Source organism: Odontesthes bonariensis, chromosome 3 (assembly GCF_027942865.1).
Source record: "Odontesthes bonariensis isolate fOdoBon6 chromosome 3, fOdoBon6.hap1, whole genome shotgun sequence".
Lineage (NCBI taxonomy): Eukaryota > Metazoa > Chordata > Actinopteri > Atheriniformes > Atherinopsidae > Odontesthes > Odontesthes bonariensis.
Genome location: NC_134508.1, coordinates 2,974,251 through 2,995,230, shown reverse-complemented (window position 1 = coordinate 2,995,230; position 20,980 = coordinate 2,974,251). Strand labels below are relative to the sequence as shown.

Sequence of the window (20,980 nt, the reverse complement as noted above, 5' to 3'; positions counted from 1 at the left end):
GCTTCAACAATGAGGATCAGTCACTGTGTCACACTGACAGCGTACTTTCAGACGGGAAGTCAAGCTTGTGGCTTCATTCGTGCTGACAGCTGAAAGCAAATGTCTTTATGGGTTTGATGCTTTTTAACTTGATGGAAGCACTCTGACTTAATAACAGACTTTCCCACCAGAGAAGAAGAAGAAGGAGGCAGGTGCTGAGAGGACACAAAGGCTGTGTTCCAAACCGCATACTTCTCCTACTACTCATACTAACTTTCTGAGTTAGTATGCGAGTTTGAGTAAGCGAGAAGTTCCCGGATGCATACCAGATTCTCCGAAATGTTGGGTATGCATCATGAGGTTACTACTCATACTCAAACTACCCAAGATGCAACGTAACGTGACGTCGCCGATTGTCATTTCCTGTCAAAACGGCAGTTTCAAGCTAGCTACAACGAGGGTAGCTTCACTTCCTGTTTTCAAAACAAAAGCACCAATTGTATGGTAATGGCTTTCCCTCTGATAAAAGGCAACGGGTATTTTATTTTGTGAAAATAACAGGAAGTGCGTTGCTCACTGCGGCTAGCTTTAGTAGCGCCAAATTCGTGGGAACAAAATTGTAAACAGCCGGTATTTTGTCAGGTTTTCAACACGTTGGGGATCTAAACGACTACTTTCTCACCTGAAAATGTTTCAAATGTTGCTAAAGTTTACAGAGTTTAGAGCTTAAGGGAAATCAGCTTCAGGCCGGCTGATTTCGGCTCGGGCAGGAGCAAAATGCATTGTGGGTAAACGCTCTGCATACTGTCTGATCGATCAGTATGTAGAATGTATTGGTTTCTGCCTCCACGGTCTGCTCTCCGTCCTCGTGTCGCTACCCGTCCAAACTTCACCCGGGAAACATCTGGAACAGCCGTGATTGGCTGCTTCCCTTTACTTTTAACGTTGTGCAACACGCCGGACTCAAGCAGCTTGTAGTGAGTCATTGTGTGCGTGTAGAGGATCTTTGATGTCGGCAGGATAAATCCTCAGTCTGACTGAATCCCTCTGACAACATTCAGTGTTTGCACAGATGCTAAATAAAGACGTGTGATCAGCTGTGTGTGAAGCAGCGATTCTGCCCGATAAACCACAGAAAATACAGCGAAACAAGAAGAAAATACCAAGTTAGGAGTCAGAGCGACCCATAGAAGGGTCAACTGGTTTCAGAATAACTTCAGATCCGCGTGGAGCCAGGAGGAAACCACACTCTAACCCTAACCCACAACTACCACTACTACTTTATCTATAAAGCACTTTAAAACAACAGCAGCTTACAACTGAGGCATTTTCTTACGACACATAAGGAATGGGAAAAAGTGAAACATCCAAGTCCAATAGAAGAATTTCTCTCTAGGTTGCAAACTGGAGACGAGACTAGAAAAGAGATCTCTAAATTATATTCAGTTTTCTTGTTGATGAACCCAAATAATACTATACAAACAAAGGAGATATGGGAAGTTGAAATGAACACAAATATCTCATTAGATACTTGGACACAGATTTGTAGAGAGGCACATCAGGTGACTAACGCTAATATTTGGAGGGAGTTTAGATGGAAAGTCATAATGAGATATTTTAGGACTCCTCTAATAACCGTAAAATGGGCCCTGACATCAGACAAATGTTGGAGGAACTGTGGGCCACAAATTGGAAACCACACTCATATTTTCTGGTCCTGCCCGAAGTTGAATATTTTTTGGAAGGACGTACTAGACGCCCTGAGAGAAGTGTTTCACCATAATGTCCCTAATGATCCAAGGGTAGTCCTCCTTGGTTCAATCCCAGAAGGTTTTGAGGGAAGAGCCAAAATTTACCTCTTACAAATACTCTTGGGAGCTGCTATTAAGTGTATCACAATAAGATGGTTAAAGCCAGAACCACCCACATATAATGTATGGCTTGAAAAAGTATGGGAATTGTATGAGATGGAGCGAATTACATATGCAGACCCATATTTATTTATATTTATAAAGAGATGGAGCCCTGTAATGCGTTTACAAATGCAATAAGAGAGGTGTACTTTAGTTGTTATTATTACTTTCATTTACTTTGTTTATTCATTTACTTAATTTTTACCCTCTTTTCGTGTTTTTCTTTATTTATTCATGTGTGTATTTAGTCTTATTTATTTGTGTAGGATAAGTTGAAGTGGATTTCTAAGCAGCTGTGATGGTGCAAAGTATAATGCAAAAATGTAAAATGTAAATGTGTACTGTTTGTATGGAATGGAATACCTTTGTGAAAATAAAATGTGAGTTAAAAAAAAAAAAAAGCTGCGACAAAGTGCTGTACAGATGAAAATCAATAAACATGCAAAATATGGAAAAGACGACAGAAATAAAAGTCTCGACATGTCTTAAAAGCCAAAGAATAAAAATGTGTCTCCAATCTGACGATCTAATTTAAGATAATTTAAGATTTAATGGTCTATTATAAAACCCAAATTAGAAATTTTGTGCTTCAGATAAGACATCAAGGGGCCCAGATCAATAAGGGATGTTTCACAGAGGCTGCTGGGACAAAACACCAGCGCTTTAGTTTTCTGGTCGTTAAAGTTTAGGAAATTTAAAGAAATCCTAATTTCTATGTCTTCAAGACATAGAAGTAGGGGTTCGATCGATAATGCTCCTTTTTTTTTTTTTTAGTGGCATGTATATTTGACTGTCGTCAGCATAACAATGAAAGGAGATCCCATGATTTATGAGAATTGAACCCAAAGGAAGCAAATAAAGAGAAAAAAGCAGTGGACCGATGATTGAGCCCTGTGGAACCCCATAAAGTAGAGGAGCAGTGGAAGTTCCACCTCTGACCTCTGGCCTCCCGGCTGCAGATAAAGACATCGGATAAAGTTGTTTCCTCCTCCATCAGTGGTTCTGTGGTTTCTCTGGACTCGCTCCACTTGAACTCGGACCGGCGGAGCTTCGTTTTCTCCGCCCTACATCAGTCACATTTTACGGCCTGATGAGCTTCTGCCCATTACAGAAACTCTCATAATGTTGTGGAGCAGCTCGCCTGATTTACGGCTTCTGGAGGCATGAGTTTGCAGGAAGGTGATTTACACAGCGGCCTCCCGCCCCCCCTTCGGTGCTTATCAATAATAAATCCTCCTCTGCAGCCCCTCGGCTCCGAGGCAGAGATTGGGTTTCCCTCGCTGAGAGGAGAGGGCAGGAAATGGTTTTCTCCTGACCACACTCATGGTCAAGGGCAGCAGGTCGGCTCGTCAACACTGATGAATTTTTATCTGAAACTCACAACGTTTGGCTTTTTATTTCACAGGAAGTTTTATCCTTCTGCCGCTTTGTTAATCAATAATTCTTTTGCAGCCGTCCTGCTCTGCAGCGATGATGCTGCCCGACGTCTTCTTCTCTTGTCGTTTATACACAGTTTAGGCTTCTGGCGTCACATAACATGTCAGAGGGTTCGGGGACCGTATGGAGGAGGGTCTGTACATGACATCAAAGTGACGGTACAAACTGTGAAATGGTGATGTTTCCTCTGAATACATACCATAAAATGGCATAAAAAGGCGTTGGAATAACACGCCACTAACTGCGCCTTTTCATGAGAGACCGGGCTGTACTTCTGGAGTTTTGTGACCGGAACAAATAACTGGATCCAAGTGGATCCTCGGGCTGAATCCTGAACCTAAAGAAGTCCCTTTTTTCAGAAATTTATGCAATCGTATCAAATTGTATCGAATCACATCGTATCAAATCGTATCGTATCGCATCAAATCGTATCGAATCGTATCGAATTGCATCAAATCGTATCGAATCGCATTAAATCGCATCGCATCGTATTGAATCATATCAAATCGTATCGAATTGCATCAAATCGCATCGTATCAAATCGCATCGTATCAAATTGCATTGAATCGCATCGTATCGCATCGTATCACATCGTATCAAATCGTATCGCATCGTATCGCATCGCATCGTATCAAATCGCATCGTATCAAATCGCATCGTATCAAATCGCTTCGTATCGAATCGTATCGCATCAAATCGCATCGTATCGTATTGTGAGATTAGTGTATCGCTACAGTCCTAGTGAGAGGCGGGGTTCACTGTGGGCGGACCGCCAGTCCATCACAGAGACACACAACCATCCACGCTCACACTGACTCCTCGGGACAATTTAGAGTCACTGGTTAAGCTAACAGGCATGTTAGCTTAACCCCCCCCCCCCGAGCAGGCGGCTCTTTAAACCACCTTCATCTAACTCCCATCATTTACTCGGCTGCTTGTAAAGCTCTGATGAGCTGGCCTGGATCAGCCTCCTGCCTCAGCGAGTAAACTGGAAAACAAAAACCTTGATCGTGTTTCAGCTCATTACGTTGAAATTTCTGTTTTGTTTTGGGTTTAATGAGTCTGATGCTCTGGGACCAGAAACAAAAACCTCCTCTAACAACCAATCTGGCGTGTCAGCAGAGACCCGGCTGAATAAGACAAACTGTCACATCGTTTCACTCAGAGCTTGTTCTGTGGCAGCCCGGCACAGATGGGTTCTGCTCCCGGGTGGTTCTGAGTGACAATGAAATGAGACATTAACATGTGAGGAGGAGGTTTAAACAGGTGAGCGCTCCCTGGGGGTGCCAGGAGATTACAGCTGTGAGATTACAGCTGTGTTTGCAGCTGGATTCCAGAGCAGAGCCTGGATTCTGCTCCGTTTAAGATCGTTTTAACTCAGGTTGGTCATCGTTCTGAGTGTGTGTGGCGCCGCTGACCCGGTTTAATTTGGAGTCGACACACTCGGACAGCGGCGTCAAATTCAGCCAAAGCTAAGGTATGGCAAGCTCACTATAGTCACATGACTACAGTATGAATCAATAAATATACATGCCCAGCAAATAATCAGCTGGGAGATACCACATTTCAAAAGGGGATACAAGCGTTGGGGAAGATGATACTTAGATAAATTGATTGTGTTGTTCATGATTTCAATTGTAGTTCATTTACATGTATTAAATAATAGAATAATCAATACAAATTGACACAGAGTAATTCCATAAATTCATTTTAAAAAAGAAAAAAAGAAAAACGAATATTTCCATTTCCCCCTGGTGTGGCAGCTGCCATACCCAATTGACGCCCATGCACTCGGAGGTTCTGGGGGGTTCTGGGGGGCTCTGGGGGGTGTGACATCGTCAGCAGGGGTACTTACAGCTGTGGAGGCTGCGGCCTGTTGGGACTCCTCGGTGAGAAACGCCAGCATCTGTTCCACCTTCTGCTTCTCCTCCTCACTGATGTAGTCCGAGTCTGTTGGCAGGAAAACACACAAATTCAACTTTTACTGAGTGGAAGCTGCTCCTGAGGGGCTCAGACTGTAGAGTTCAGCTGTTTGTCATCTGGGGGCCCACACGGGTGTTTTAACCTGGTCCTTATAAAGTCAAAGTTATTTGTAGTACATTTCATGTGCAAAACAATTCAAAGCGCTTTACATAAAATAAAAGCATTGCAGCAGGGAGTGTAAGAAGCATTAAAAATACAGAAAATGCATTAAAAATACATTAAAAATATATGTGACAGAGACACATAAAGTTGTGTATCGTCTGCATAACTGATAATTGATGTTAAAGTTCTGCAATATCTGACCCAAAGGGAGCATATACAAGTTAAACAGAAGAGGTCCAAGAATTGACCCCTAGGGGACTCCACAAGTCATGGCCACTCGCTCAGATTCATAGCTGCCAATTGTAACAAAATTACTAAGGCAGCTGGAGGAAAGAAACATGCCAATTTATTCACTTCCTGACGTTTGGCAGCTTGGTTCTGTGCAGGAGAAGATCTGGGTCGAGCTTCCTGCACACTGACATAGATCTAAGGCATCCCCAGGTGTCCTGAATTAGTGTCTGTACTTAAAGGAGAACTCCGGGGCATTTGAAGCGCAATCCCATTGCTAGAGGTTGTCAAATACTGATAGTAGGACACAGACAGGTGCAAATCGGCGCTCCCTGTGTGGAGATTGCGCTGTTTGCGCAGCCTGTCATGCGAGGCTAATACGTGGTGGCTAAGGGGCAAGCGCTAACCCTTCCACGTAAAACAACAACTTGCACACTGCAGAAACATCACACCACTTTATAAACCATCCGACAATAAAGTCACAAGCCTTACCATCAAAACCATATGCATGGTTCTCACATTACTGGCATGGGGACGTTACAAAACAACTTTATAAACAGCATGTCACTTACCTCTTGTCGGTATGCTCGCGCATGTGACAGCCCAAAAGAGTCAATGGACGATACTCCCAAATACAAAGCAATTATTTTCTCTAGAAAAACTGCGTTTAAGTATTTAAAACATTACAACAATATTACTGGGCATGTATTGCACCGGTCTGTGTCCTACTGTCAGTATTTGACAACCTCTAGCAATGGGATTGCGCTTCAAATGCCCCGGAGTTCCCCTTTAACTCAGAAGACTGAGGTTACATTTGCTCAGATAACGGATCATCTCACCTTCCACCAACAGCAGAGCCTGAGAGCCCAGTACTGTAGCGCACAGCTTCCCGTTCGCATTAACAGAATAAGCATGTAGCTGTGCATCACACTGAAGCTAACAAAGAGCCTGTGTTTGAGCAGGAGAAGCCGTTTGTTTGGTTGTAAAGATGAGGGCTGAGGAGTAGCTGAGTAATAATGCTTCAGATAGGAAGCAGAAACTCTGTGGCTCTCTGTCTCAGCCCTGTTCTGGGTAGAATCTAAGTAACCGCTGGACTCCGCCCCTTTTTGTGAGGTAAGCAGCTACTTGCTCCAAAAAAAATGAAGCTGTTCCTCCAGTCAGACCAACAACCCTCCAGCTCTATACAGATGCAGATAGTTCCTCTGTTGATCCCACAGGGAAATAGTTTAGCATGTAGCTGTAAGCTAGCAGCAGATGGTAGCAAACAATCCACACAGCAGCAGGTTGATGAGTTACAGAACGGAACCGTTCAGCTAGAAAGCTTCAGCTAACAAAGTAATGTGGGAACAATGATGTTCATCTTTCAGAAAGGAGCAGCAATAACTCCTTAGAAGCCGGTGTATGTCACCTTTATTAGCTAAGCTGTTAGCATTAGCTAATGCTAAAGGAGAAAATAACAACAATAACTCCTTAGAAGTTGGTGTACGTCATCTTCATAAGCTAAGCTGTTAGCGTTAGCTAATGCTAAAGGAGAAAATAACAACAATAACTCCTTAGAAGTTGGTGTACGTCATCTTCATAAGCTAAGCTGTTAGCGTTAGCTGCTGCTAAAGGAGAAAATAACAGCAATAAATAAACCAGGAGGAATTATTTCTCAGAAACTTCCATTTTCCCTGCTCTGAAGTTCAGGCTCTGAGAGTTGGAGCTGATCCCTCTTTGTAGCTCAGAAAACAAACTCCACTAAACATTGTTGTATCACCAGTCAGTAAACTGAAGGTTTAAGTGTTTTCGACATATTTTGGTCTAATGTAGGGTCATAATCTAAATATTTTCCCAAGTTTGGTCCAATGTAACGTCAAAGTGAAACTGAAGAAGAAGAACGTGTCATCTAAATGTATGTGCACGGCTGTAATGACTCTCTGAGAGCTGATCTGAGGTCTGATACATGAGGTCTGGGAAACACTTCAGCTCTCAGATCCGGTTACAGCCCGAAGCTCTGAATGGAGCTAAAGAGTATGTGACTGACATCAAACTCCATCTTTAAGCCACAAAACAGCACAAACAATCCACCATGTGAATCTGAGAGAAAATCTAATCCGTGGGATTTGTTCCCTCAGTTCAGGAATCACAAACTGAACAGAAACTGCTGAAAGAACCACATCAGAGAACCCAGTTCCTCACAAAACAACAGAACACAGTAGCCACAAAATCTGAGCCACCTCCAAACACTCATTAATCAACAAAGTCTTCCATCTTCCCCCGAGCCGCCGCCATGACGTGCTACGGGCTGCACAGAAGGCATTTATAGCTTCGTATTTTCCATGAACATCTATAGTAATACAGTAGTATTTTTCTTATTCCTCCTCGTAGTACTGTTCTTAGTGGAGGTAACATAGTATTTTGTGTGTATTTATATCTCAGAACGTCAGAATGGCGTTTCAGGCCTGGCGCTTTGCCTTGAAAAGGCGGCGCAGCGCGTTGTCGTGCACCAGTCGATTTTTGTAACTCGGCTGTGCCGAGAACGACAAACCGGATGGACCGATGTGAGACCAGGCTCAGTCAGGAGGTGCGTTTGTACAGCAGCTGTACGAAACTGCAGGGAAACAGCACAGGGACCAACGTAAACTCCCAAAACTGGTGGACAGAGATTGGCAGAACTTTGGGGAAAGAGGGAGAGTTCTGTAAGAATGTGTGGAAGAAGCTACGGGACAGATACGTGAAGGCAAAGAAGAGGGCAGAGACTCTGTTGGTGCCGGGGGTTTCAAACCTTCACCTCTAATGACTGAATCGTCTTGGCTCATGAAGTTTGTGAAACACAGAAACACACGAAGCATTTCATCTCCCAGATACTGCAGCAGCATCATTGATGACAGTGGCTGTGTTCGAAACCGTATACCTCTCCTACTACTCATACTACTCATACTAACTTTAACTTTTTTTAAGTTCCCGGATGCATACTAGATTCTCCTAAATGTTGGGTATGCATCATGAGGTTACTACTCATACTCAAACTACCCAAGATGCAACGGAACGTGACGTCGCCGATCGTCATTTCCTGTCAAAACGGCAGTTTCAAGCTAGCTACAACGAGGGTAGGTTCACTTCCTGTTTTCAAAACAAAAGCACCAATTGTATGGTAATGGCTTTCCCTGTGATAAAAGGCAACGGGTATTTTATTTTGTGAAAATAACCAGAAGTGCGTTGCTCACTGCGGCTAGCTTTAGTAGCGCCGAATTCATGGGAACAAAATTGTAAACAGCCGGTATTTTGTCAGGTTTTCAACACGTTGGGGATCTAAACGACTACTTTCTCACCTGAAAATGTTTCAAATGTTGCTAAAGTTTACAGAGTTTAGAGCTTAAGAGAAATCAGCTTCAGGCCGGCTGATTTCAGCTCGGGCAGGAGCGAGATGCATTGTGGGTAAACGCTCTGCATACTGTCTGATCGATGAGTATGTAGTATGTAGTATGCAGTATGTAGTACATTACATTACGGTCATTTTGCAGACGCTTTTATCCAAAGCGACTTACAATAAGTGCGTTCTACGTCGGTAGGCAAAAGAACTTTAGGTCACAAGAAATCATAAGTGCATTTCCTTCCAAAACCAAACAGCTAAGAGCATAACTAGTGTACATTACAAGTGCACATTAGTATGTAGTATGCGGTTTCGAACACAGCCAAAGTTTAAACCGTTTGTTCCCCTGATCATCAGGGGAAATGTGAGATCTCTGGTGGATAAAATGGACGAGCTTGGAGCCATGATGAGGACAGAGCAGGAATATCAGGCAGAGACCTGGCTGCTCTAACAGCTCTAACAGCTCTAACAGCTCTAACAGCTCTAACAGCTCTAACAGCTCTCTGCTCAGCTTTAAGACTATCCGGGCAGACAGAATCTCACAGTTTATGGACACAGGTCAGGAGGACCTGCGGTTCTGGTAACTGGACCTGTGGAGCCCACAGATCTCAGGCAGCCGAGCAGTGGATGCATGAAGCCTGTAAAGAGCCCACTTTCTGCCCACAATGGGGGAAGTGGGATCAGAGTCTGAGCACATTTAAGTGCTGGACACTGAGGTCAAAGTTGTAAAAAGGCTTGAATGACCACCAGAGAACAGAAAGTGGACTCGGAGCTCTGTTAATAGTAAAGTATATCTTAATAAAGGAGTTTCCTTGTTATACGGAAGAAACAGCAGCTCAGATTGTTGAAGAAGTTTCTTAAAAGTAGACGTTTCCCCGTCTTGTTTATAATCGGTTTCCAGGGGATGGAAAATAAATCTGTCTGGGAGCCGGAGGCCTCGACGCTGACTGGGGAGATTAACAGCACCGAGACCTGAGGGCGGAAAACACGCCGTTCATAACGAGCTAACCTGGGAACGCCACCCGGGAGGCCGACGGGACACGACTGTGAAGGACGGCGGAGCCACACTTCTGCAATTAATATCAGGTCACCGAAGACGAATAACATTTATCCAGAAAACAGAAGATGGAGTTAAAGCGGAACAATGTGTGAAGATGGACCTGCATCCACGTTTCCATGGTGACTGCTTTACTTTTTCATCTCGGCTGCCATCGAACCTGCAGCGTAACCTTTCCGCCCGACAGACCGCTGCGCACGCTCACACAGGCATTGACCTTTTCTGTGGACGCGTTCACCGGCGGCGGCGCTCAGCGTTCGCACAGCGCCGCCGCCATCACGGATAAATCTCCTGAACCTCAGCCTGAGGAAGAAGCAACACGACAGCAGCACCTGAGTTTCATCAGAGAGGAAACGGTGAGGTCTGGACTCTGCCTGGACCTCAGACACCTCGACTCTTCTTCACACATTCTGCTGTAGATCCGCTGCTGTGTTTGGGATCATCGTCCTGTTGATGAGCCAGTTTCAGCCCAGCTTCAGCTGTCGGACAGACGGCCTCACATCTGACTCTGGAACACTTTGGTATCCAGAGGAGTTCATGGTGGACTCAGTCAGTGGGGTCACATGGCACTGAAAGGATCGGATTATTGGCTAAATGACAATAAGACTGAGTTGACCCGACTCAGCCTACCTTAGATGACTGGTTTGGAATTACTCTGGAGATATTTAGGATGGAAAATTTGACAAGCTGGACAAGTGGAACAAACTGCCAGTGGAGATTAAACTTTCACCAAATGGAGACATTTCTGTTCTCATGTGTCTATGCATGAAATCTGCACGATATCTTTGAAGTTATCTGGACTGTTGCTTGTTTTTAAATTCATTTAAATGATTTTATTTGTTTCTCTTTATATTCTTTTATGTATTTTTAATGCTTCTTCCACTCCCTGCTGCAATGCTTTTATTTTATGTGAAGCACTTTGAACTGTTCTGTACATGAAATGTGCTACAAATAAACTTGATTTGATTTATATACATGTGTATATATATATATATATATATATTTTTTTTTTATGTGTGTGATATATTGATTGCATGTAGGAGTGCGCTCCCCAATTATGTTGTTTTTGTGTTATTACTTCCACCTGGAATGGTTTGGGTCCGTGGGAGAAAGATCCAAAAGGGCAGCATGGACTACATCACAGAGTCCTTGGCAAACTGAGTTATTGTACATGTGTAGCGGTGTATGTGAGGGAGATGTGCCTTTCTGAATAAAAAGAGAATTAAAAAAAAAAAAGAGTGAGTTGCTCCAAGGGAATTTTCCAAAGGAATGGAATCAGAGGCACAAAGCATGTCATACCCCGGTATGATAGGTGGCGCTGTACCCATTCCAGCTGTTGCTAATAGAGCCACTTCCTGTTGACCTCTTCACCACCAACAACAACAACAAACTCAGGCATTGGAGAAAGATGGAGAACGCAGAGCCAGATGAAGCTACGTCCCTCTACATTTGGTCTGTGATGAGCTGCTTGTTGCACAAACTCGATGCCCAACGGAGCATTCTCCATCGCGTTGTTTGTTTCTTTCTGACGGCGACAACAACAGGAATATCGTCTCCTTTGACTTCCGGGTCACGACCCCGGGAAAACATCTGGAGCATGCGCAGAACGCAAAGTCTGATTCACCACGTGCTTCAGCGTCTACAAGCAGGTTTAGAGTGACTTTCAGCCCATTTATCTCGGGGTCTGAATCCCATCCGATCCAATTCTCAGTCAGATTAAGACGTCTATATGCACTTAATAACTCAGTCTGATTGTAATTAAGCCAATAATCTGATCCTTTCAGAGCCATGTGACCCCACTCAGTGAGTGCAAGGTGCCCAGGTCCTGTGGCTGCAGAACAAGCCCAGATCATCAGCCCTCCACCCCAGTCCTTGACAGCTGGTATGAGGTGTTTCTGCTGGAGTTGCTGTAAATATTGAAGGTAAAAACCAGCTGCCACATCTGTGTCGAGGGTTTCTGACTCTGAGCAGGTCTGATATTTTCTGCTTGTTCTGACTGAGCACGTTTCTCTGAGCTGGAATCAAATTATTCTCAAACAGTGGGTTTAATGGATGGAGTTCATGTGGAGGTTCAGCTCTTGCTTGTTACTTAGTTGTAATTCAGCTTTTCTTTCCCGCCTCACTGGGCGCGTTTGTCTCTTTAATTTGATGTTTTGCTGTTACGCATCACCTTTCCTCAGTCAGTATTTATCTCTGAAGTTTTCTTGGCTCCTTCGTGATAATATTACATAATTATTCCTCTTTGTAGTCGCTTCACATGCTCAGTTAAAGTCCTGAGTTTTACGGTTTTATTCGTCTGAGAACAGAAATAGTGGTAGTGACGGTCCACAGAACGTATTTAGTCTCCTTTGAGATCTCTTCCAGGAGGATGAGTGAGGCCACAGGGGATATTTTATCCTCACCTCCTCCGTAACTCTGTGTGAATAAATGTGGAAGGAGGCTCTGAGGGAGATTCCTCTGCTTCATCTCAGATGAAGCAGAGGAATAAGTCCAGTATGTTTGTTTTCCAGCTAAGCAGCGAGCCGCCATGTAAACAGGCTCTGATCACAGAGGTTACTGCCACTCAGGCTCTCCCCTGGTTCCACTTCTGGTTCTAGTTCTGAGCCAGAGTCTAACTCAGAACCACCAACACTGAGATGGGCCGGATTTTTACATTTTTTTAAATTATTTTTTATGTCAATCTTTTATGCCTTTAATGGACAGGATAGTTGAAGAGAGACAGGAAGCAGGGGGCAGAGAGAGGGGGAACAACATGCAGCACAGGGCCGTCCGATGCGGGACTCGAACCGGGGCCAGCTGCAGCGAGGACTATAGCCTCTGTACATGGGGCGCCTGCTCAGCCCACTACGACACGGACCACCCTAAGATGGGTCGGATTTAAGAACCTCCAACATGAGGTTTAAAACCAGAACCGCTGCCAGTCTGTCTGATCCAAGAGAGAACGATAAAAACTGAGCCTCAACGCGGACGTGAAGTGGATATCGTGTATCGTATCGAATCGTAGGCTGAATATCGTGTATCATATCGTATCGTAGGCTGAATATCGTGTATCATATCGTATCGAATCAAATCGTATCGTATCGAATCGTTGGCTGAATATCGTGTATCGTATCGAATCAAATCGTCGGCTGAATATCGTGTATTGTATCGAATCGAATTGTCGGCTGAGTATCGTGTATCGAATCGAATCGTTGGCTGAATATCGTGTATCGTATCGAATCATATCGTTGGCTGAATATCGTGTATCGTATCGAATCGAATCATATCGTTGGCCGAATATCGTGTATCGTATCGAATCGTATCGTTGGCTGAATATTGTGTATCGTATCGAATCGAATCGTATCGTTGGCTGAATATCGTGTATCGTATCGAATCGAATCATATCGTTGGCTGAGTATCGTGTATCGAATCGAAGGCTGAATATCGTGTATCGTATCGTGAGATTAGTGTATCGCTGCAGCCCTAGACTTTTATTATCAGGAGTTTCAGGATGATTCACTTTCACAGGCACCAACTTTTCTTGTTTTTTTAAAACGAATGCAACACGTCCACATGTCCTCTCGCTCTGAATTACTGCGACGTTCACACGGAAAGCCGCTGAGATCCAAACGAAGGGAAGAGCTGGCGAATGATGGCAGGTTACCAACAGGAGCCGTCAAACAGAACCGAAGAGGGTGAAACTTAACGTGTGCTGTCACCAAACAAAGCTGCTCTCCTTCAACATCCTCCTCCCTCGGCTCCATTACTTCACCTCCTTCTCTAAACATCCACCCTCTCGCTTGATGGATTTCGATTAGTCTTTCCATTTGCTCCCCCTCTCCTCCCCCCTTCCTGCCATCAGACGGATCCTGTTTCAGAGAAGGAGCGGAGGCTCCCGGTCAGGAGCAGATATTGGCTTGTTGGACAGCTGCCACGCTGATCCGCAGTAAGAGGTTATGATCGCTGCGTGGACACGGAGGGGGGGGGGGGGAGCAGACTATTACCACAGTTCCACTGAGAACACCGTCGGTGAGAAACAGAAAAGAATGAGGAGGCTCCTTCCTCCTGAATGTACAGAAATCTGCAGCTTTTACCAGAAAACATCATCCATCAGCCCTCTGCAGCCCAAGCTCCGGCTGTTCTTTCCACTCGGCTTCTCTGTTTGTCTTTAGCTGATTTAAACACGTTCTGTCAGGACAAACTCAGCTCAGGAGGCAGGAAGCTTCTCCGGGTTCTTTAATGACTTTTTTAAGGAAAATGTCTTATTAATTCTTTGTTTTACTGCCACTGCTCTGGCTTTAACCCGAGGCTTCATTAACTTAAAGCTCTGTCTGATTGGCCTGCTGTGGACGCAGGTTGCTCTGTTTTATATCAGTCGTGACTCGACTGTCGGCTCAGCAGAGTCAAAGAAAACGAGTTTGTGATGCTGCAGACAGACGGGCTGCAGCGTTTGAAGGTTTACCGATGATGCACCGAAACAACTCGATTTACTCTCCGAGCGCCCCGGAGACAATCATCCTCAATAAATCCACCTCTTCAAAGTGAAACTGGAAAGATGAAAGAGTTATTATTACAGAACAGCAGCGGGGCATAAACGAGCTGCTCGAGTGGGTTGTGCTCCAATAAAAGAGGCCCAGCAGCATGGAGTCAGTTTATTTTGTCCTCGAGCTTCGGCTCCATCACTTTATGAGCCGCAGGCTTCGCTTCACGTGGCTGAAATAAAGAGAGCAGAGGTCACCCAGTGGGGTCACATGGCCCTGACAGGATCGGATTATTGGCTAAATTACAATCAGAATGAGCTGAGCAAGGGTAATTCTCCTTGGATATATGGCGGTGAATGAATGGGATCAGAGGCACAAAGCGTGTCATACCCCGGTATGATAGGTGGCGCTGTACCCATTCCAACTATTGCTAATAGAGCCGCTTTCTTTCCTTTCGCTTTCTTTCCTTTCCTTTTCACTTTCTTTGCTTACGCTTTTTTCCTTTACTTTCGCTTTTTTCCTTTCCTTTCGCTTTCTTTCCAATTGTGTCGTTAATTCGATTACAGCTGCAGTTCCAGAGAGAAGGAGCCCAGTGTTCATGAGATGCTTCTGCTGGAGTTGAGAGACAGCTGGTGGGTGATAAAAGAAGCAGCGAGCAGGAAGCTCCGGCCGAGAGGAAAAGAGGTCTGGCTGAGGAGAGTCGCAGGACCCGAGCACCATCCAAGACCAGAGGACAGAGTCCAGGTTCTGCTGAGAGTTCAAGCTGTCAGAACGAGACGGGGAGGAGGAGGACGCAGATTGTCTGATGCCCAGATGACCCCCATAACCAGCGTCCTGACCCCCCCCATCTGCTGGAGTAGCGACGCGTCTTCATGGCAACGGAAACGGAGCGTTGCATAAACGTGGTCGATGTGAGTCACTGTGCATCAGCACCAGCTCTCCAACTCTTTCACGATTTGTCCCATTGGGCCTAAATTTGTCTCATTTATAGAAAATTGAGACCAAAAAAAATATAGGACCTACAACAGGCCAACAGGGGGCGCTACAGTTAAAGATGAATCTGAGAGGCTCCCAACACGCCGACCATCGTCATCAAACTGGGACGAAGATGAATACGTGTGCCAAATTTCACAACTTTTTTACCACAGCGTTCATGGGGCTGCCATAGACTTCAATTGCAGCAGAAACGGATCAATAATACTAGGAAAAGCTACTAACACAATTAGTGTTGCACCGATACCGATACCAGTATCGGGCGGGGCCCTGATCGCCACTAAAATGGCGGTATCGGTATCGGCGAGTACCAACAAATAGGGCAGCGATACCATTTCCGATACTTGTATGACACTTGAACGTCTCCCGACACTCGCTACACTGTGTTTTGATCACTGTGCAGCTATCGCTATTGGCCTGCTCCAGACCAATGAGAGCGGGCCAATAGCCGCTCTTAACCAATGCCGGGGGAGCTTTTTCTATGTGTGAGGAGCAAGACGTCTGGCGACACGGCACTCTGTCAGCTGGGGAGGGTGCCGTTCGCAGTCATCTAGAGCTGCCGGCGACGAAGCCAGGGGGAGTTTGCAGCGCGAGTGTGAGGAGGGGAGGCTGGGTGCTTCCTGTAGTCAAAACAGGGTCCACGATAGAGAGTGCTGGGCCGCCATCGCTCCCTGTGCGGTCGTGACAGCGCACTACCAGCCGACAGCCAGTTACTGTCTTCGCCGTCCAGCAAAGCCCCGGGGAGTTGGACGGCGGCACAAGCTCAGACCCCGGGGGAGGGTCTCGCCAAGTGGGCGAGTTAAGTATTCCTCTCCTTTTAACTTCGTGTTTTAGTGTTTATGTATAGGTCGGCCTATTGTTATGTGGTATTGATTGGTGGGGTTGCGTGGGGAGGAGTGACGGGTCTGTGGTTAAACGGGCGCCATATGCTGCAGGTTAGCCGCGTGTTTTGTGGTGTGTTGACTCTGTGTGCTGTGTTTAAAGCGTGCCTTAAAGCTAGTGAAGCTAGCCTGACTTGTAGTGGGTTTTCATTCCGTGTGCTGTGTTTAAAGCGTGCCTTAAAGCTAGTGAAGCTAGCCTGACTTGTAGTGGGTTTTCATTCCGTGTGCTGTGTTTAAAGCGTGCCTTAAAGCTAGTGAAGCTAGCCTGACTTGTGGTGGGATTTCATTCCGTGTGCTGTGTTTAAAGCGTGCCTTAAAGCTAGTGAAGCTAGCCTGACTTGTGGTGGGTTTTCATTCCGTGTGCTGTGTTTAAAGCGTGCCTTAAAGCTAGTGAAGCTAGCCTGACTTGTAGTGGGTTTTCATTCCGTGTGCTGTGTTTAAAGCGTGCCTTAAAGCTAGTGAAGCTAGCCTGACTTGTAGTGGGTTTTCATTCCGTGTGCTGTGTTTAAAGCGTGCCTTAAAGCTAGTGAAGCTAGCCTGACTTGTGGTGGGATTTCATTCCGTGTGCTGTGTTTAAAGCGTGCCTTAAAGCTAGTGAAGCTAGCCTGACTTGTGGTGGGATTTCATTCCGTGTGCTGTGTTTAAAGCGTGCCTTAAAGCTAGTGAAGCTAGGCTGACTTGTAGTGGGGTTTCATTCCGTGTGCTGGGTTTAAAGCGTGCCTTAAAGCTAGTGAAGCTAGCCTGACTTGTAGTGGGTTTTCATTCCGTGTGCTGTGTTAAGGGTTAGCCTGTCGTGTGTGTCGCGACCAAGGAAGCCTGCGTTCCCAATCCTTCTCTCTCTCCGTTAGATCGGAGCCCCCCACCCCATGTGTTTTATGAACTTGTAAACTAATAAAGATTTTACATTTTACATCCAAGTAGTATGCAGCTCTTCATATATACCGATACCATACCGATACCACTCTGTTTGAAAAAATAAATAAATAAATAAAAAAAAAATTATATATATATATATAATTTTTTTTTTTTTTTTTTTAAACAGAGTGGTATCGGTATGGTATCGGTATCGGCCGATACTGCACAGCCAGGTATCGGTATCGGGGCCAAAAAATGGTATCGGTGCAACACTAAACACAATGGGGTACACAATAAAGTAATCTGCCTGGTGATACGTGATGAAGAGGTTTGATTCTTACAGTAATAGGCTAATTATCAAAATGCAATGCAGTACATTTATGGCAATTATACCCTCTTTTTTCTGAATGGGTTTTTACGTCCTGGTCGTTGGGAACGCATGCTTTACACTGAGGTTAGGAACTATTGCTGCTCAGAACGCCAGCGTTTCCTCCAGACAACAAAGCAGCAGAATCAGAGCATCACACGATGCCCCACCAGTATAGCATCATGCTCCTCTGTTCTCTTTAATTCTGTAAATAAATCAGAAGGAAAGTGTGAGAGCTGCTGGATGCTAATGAGACGTCTGTTTCCTCCGACGCTGAGCCTCCATAAAACATTCAACACACCAGGATCAGACCGCCTGCACGAACCGGCTGAAATCATGGAAATGAGCCGCGCTCCTTCCCACGGCGCATCGTTATTCTGACGCACCGTGTGAGAGCAACGGAGCCTCCTCACCACATGAATGACTTGCAGCTGAAAGTCTGAGGCTGTGTTCCAAACCGCATACTTCTCCTACTACTCCTACTAACTTTCTGAGTTAGTATGCGAGTTTGAGTAAGCGAGAAGTTCCCGGATGCATACTAGATTCTCCTAAATGTTGGGTATGCATCATGAGGTTACTACTCATACTCAAACTACCCAAGATGCAACGTAACGTGACGTCGCTGATCGTCATTTCTGAGGGTAGGTTCACTTCCTGTTTTCAAAACAAAAGCACCAATTGCATCGTAATGGCTTTCCCTGTGATAAAAGGCAACGGGTATTTTATTTTGTAAAAATAATCGGAAGTGCGTTGCTCACTGCGGCTAGCTTTAGTAGCGCCGAATTCATGGGAACAAAATTGTAAACAACCGGTATTTTGTCAGGTTTTCAACACGTTGGGGATCTAAACGACTACTTTCTCACCTGAAAATGTTTCAAATGTTGCTAAAGTTTACAGAGTTTAGAGCTTAAGAGAAATCAGCTTCAGGCCGGCTGATTTCGGCTCGGGCAGGAGCCAAATGCATTGTGGGTAAACGCTCTGCGTACTGTCTGATCGATGAGTATGCAGTATGTAGTATGTAGTATGCAGTATGTAGTATGCAGTATGCGGTATGTAGTATGCAGTATGGAAGTATGGAAGTATGCAATATGCGGTATGTAGTATGCAGTATGGAAGTATGGAAGTATGCAGTATGTAGTATGTAGTATGCAGTATGCAGTATGTAGTATGCAGTATGGAAGTATGGAAGTATGCAGTATGTAGTATGTAGTATGCAGTATGCAGTATGTAGTATGCAGTATGCAGTATGTAGTATGCAGTATGTAGTATGCGGTATGTAGTATTTAGTATGCAGTATGTGGTATGCAGTATGTGGTATGCAGTATGTAGTATGCAGTATGTAGTATGCAGTATGTAGTACGTAGTATGCAGTACGCAGTATGTAGTATGCAGTATGGAAGTATGGAAGTATGCAGTATGTAATACGTAGTATGCAGTACGCAGTATGTAGTATGCAGTATGGAAGTATGGAAGTATGCAGTATGTAGTACGTAGTATGCAGTACGAAGTATGTAGTATGCAGTATGCAGTATGTAGTATGCAGTATGTAGTATGCGGTATGTAGTATTTAGTATGCAGTATGTGGTATGCGGTATGTGGTATGCAGTATGTAGTATGCAGTATGTAGTATGCAGTATGTAGTACGTAGTATGCAGTACGCAGTATGTAGTATGCAGTATGGAAGTATGCAGTATGTAGTATGCAGTACGAAGTATGTAGTATGCAGTATGCAGTATGTAGTATGCGGTATGTAGTATTTAGTATGCAGTATGTGGTATGCAGTATGTAGTATGCAGTATGTAGTATGCAGTATGTAGTATGTGGTATGCAGTATGTAGTATGCAGTATGTAGTATTTAGTATGCAGTATGCAGTATGCGGTATGTAGTATGCAGTATGTAGTATGCGGTATGTAATATTTAGTATGCAGTATGCGGTATGTAGTATTTAGTATGCAGTATGTGGTATGCAGTATGTGGTATGCAGTATGTAGTATGCAGTATGTAGCATTTAGTATGCAGTATGCAGTATGTAGTATGCAGTATGCAGTATGTAGTATTTAGTATGCAGTATGTAGTATGTAGTATGCAGTATGCTGTATGTAGTATTTAGTATGCAGTATGTAGTATTTAGTATGTAGTATGTAGTATATAGTATGCAGTATGTAGTATGCAGTATGTAGTATGCAGTATGTAGTATTTAGTATGCAGTATGTAGTATTTAGTATGCAGTATGTAGTATGTAGTATGCAGTATGTAGTATGTAGTATGCAGTATGTAGTATGTAGTATGCAGTATGTAGTATTTAGTATGCAGTATGTAGTATTTAGTATGCAGTATGTAGTATGTAGTATGCAGTATGTAGTATGTAGTATGCAGTATGTAGTATGCAGTATGCAGTATGTAGTATGCAGTATGTAGTATGTAGTATGCAGTATATAGTATGCAGTATGCAGTATGTAGTATGTAGTATGCAGTATGTAGTATGTAGTATGCAGTATGTAGTATGTAGTATACAGTATGCAGTATGTAGTATTTAGTATGCAGTATGTAGTATTTAGTATGCAGTATGTAATATGTAGTATGCAGTATGTAATATGTAGTATGCAGTATGTAATATGTAGTATGCAGTATGTAATATGTAGTATGCGGTTTGGAACACAGCCTGAGTTCCTATTTGCACGCAGTCGTGCCTCATTCATAAATAAAAGTGTGCGGTGCAGGAAGAAGGGAGGAGCGTCTCCATCAGTCAGGATTTTATCTGCTTTGCTGGACCACAGATGCAGCGAGTCAGACATGTTTTGTGCTGATCTGATGGTCAGAAACAACGACAGGCAGGTACCACCGATCCCTCAGACCAGCTTTAAGCCTCCAGCTTTACTGTTAAAGTTCTGCTGCCGTCTCTCACAGACTTTGTTTTTATTTAGGCAGCAGCAGCTCCAGCAGCAGGGAGCTGAAGTAATGGTTTCCTGTGGGACGTCATCAGTCTCTCTCATGGTTCTGGAGGAATCTTGGCCCACTCTTCTCTCCAGCGCTGCTTCAGCTCATTGAGGTTTGCAGCAATGGTTTCTGCACAGCTCTCTGAAGGTCCCACCACAGCATCTCAGTCAGGCTGAGGTCTGGCTGAGATGCTGGACCGTTGCAACACCTTGATTCTTCTCTTTTTCACACATTCTGCTGTAGATCTGCTGCTGTGTTTGGGATCTTTGGCTGTGTTCGAAACCGCATACTACATACTACATGCTACATCCTTCCATACTGCATACTCCACGATCAGACAGTATGCAGAGCGTTTACCCACAATGCATTTAGCTCCTGCCCGAGCCGAAATCAGCCGGCCTGAAGCTGATTTCCCTTAAGCTCTAAACTCTG

The 20,980-nt window shown here is 44.5% G+C and overlaps 1 protein-coding gene across 5 annotated transcripts in view; it reads right to left on the bottom strand.

The window, feature by feature from the left end:
* The window catches only part of rnf123 (ring finger protein 123), a 149,821-nt gene that overhangs the window by 27,853 nt on the left and 100,988 nt on the right, over positions 1–20,980 (bottom strand). For all 5 annotated transcript variants that reach the window (XM_075460104.1, XM_075460108.1, XM_075460105.1 and 2 more), the window contains exon 38: positions 5,185–5,279. In XM_075460104.1, coding sequence (XP_075316219.1) covers positions 5,185–5,279 — 95 coding nt within the window. The remainder of the gene's footprint in view (positions 1–5,184; positions 5,280–20,980) is intronic.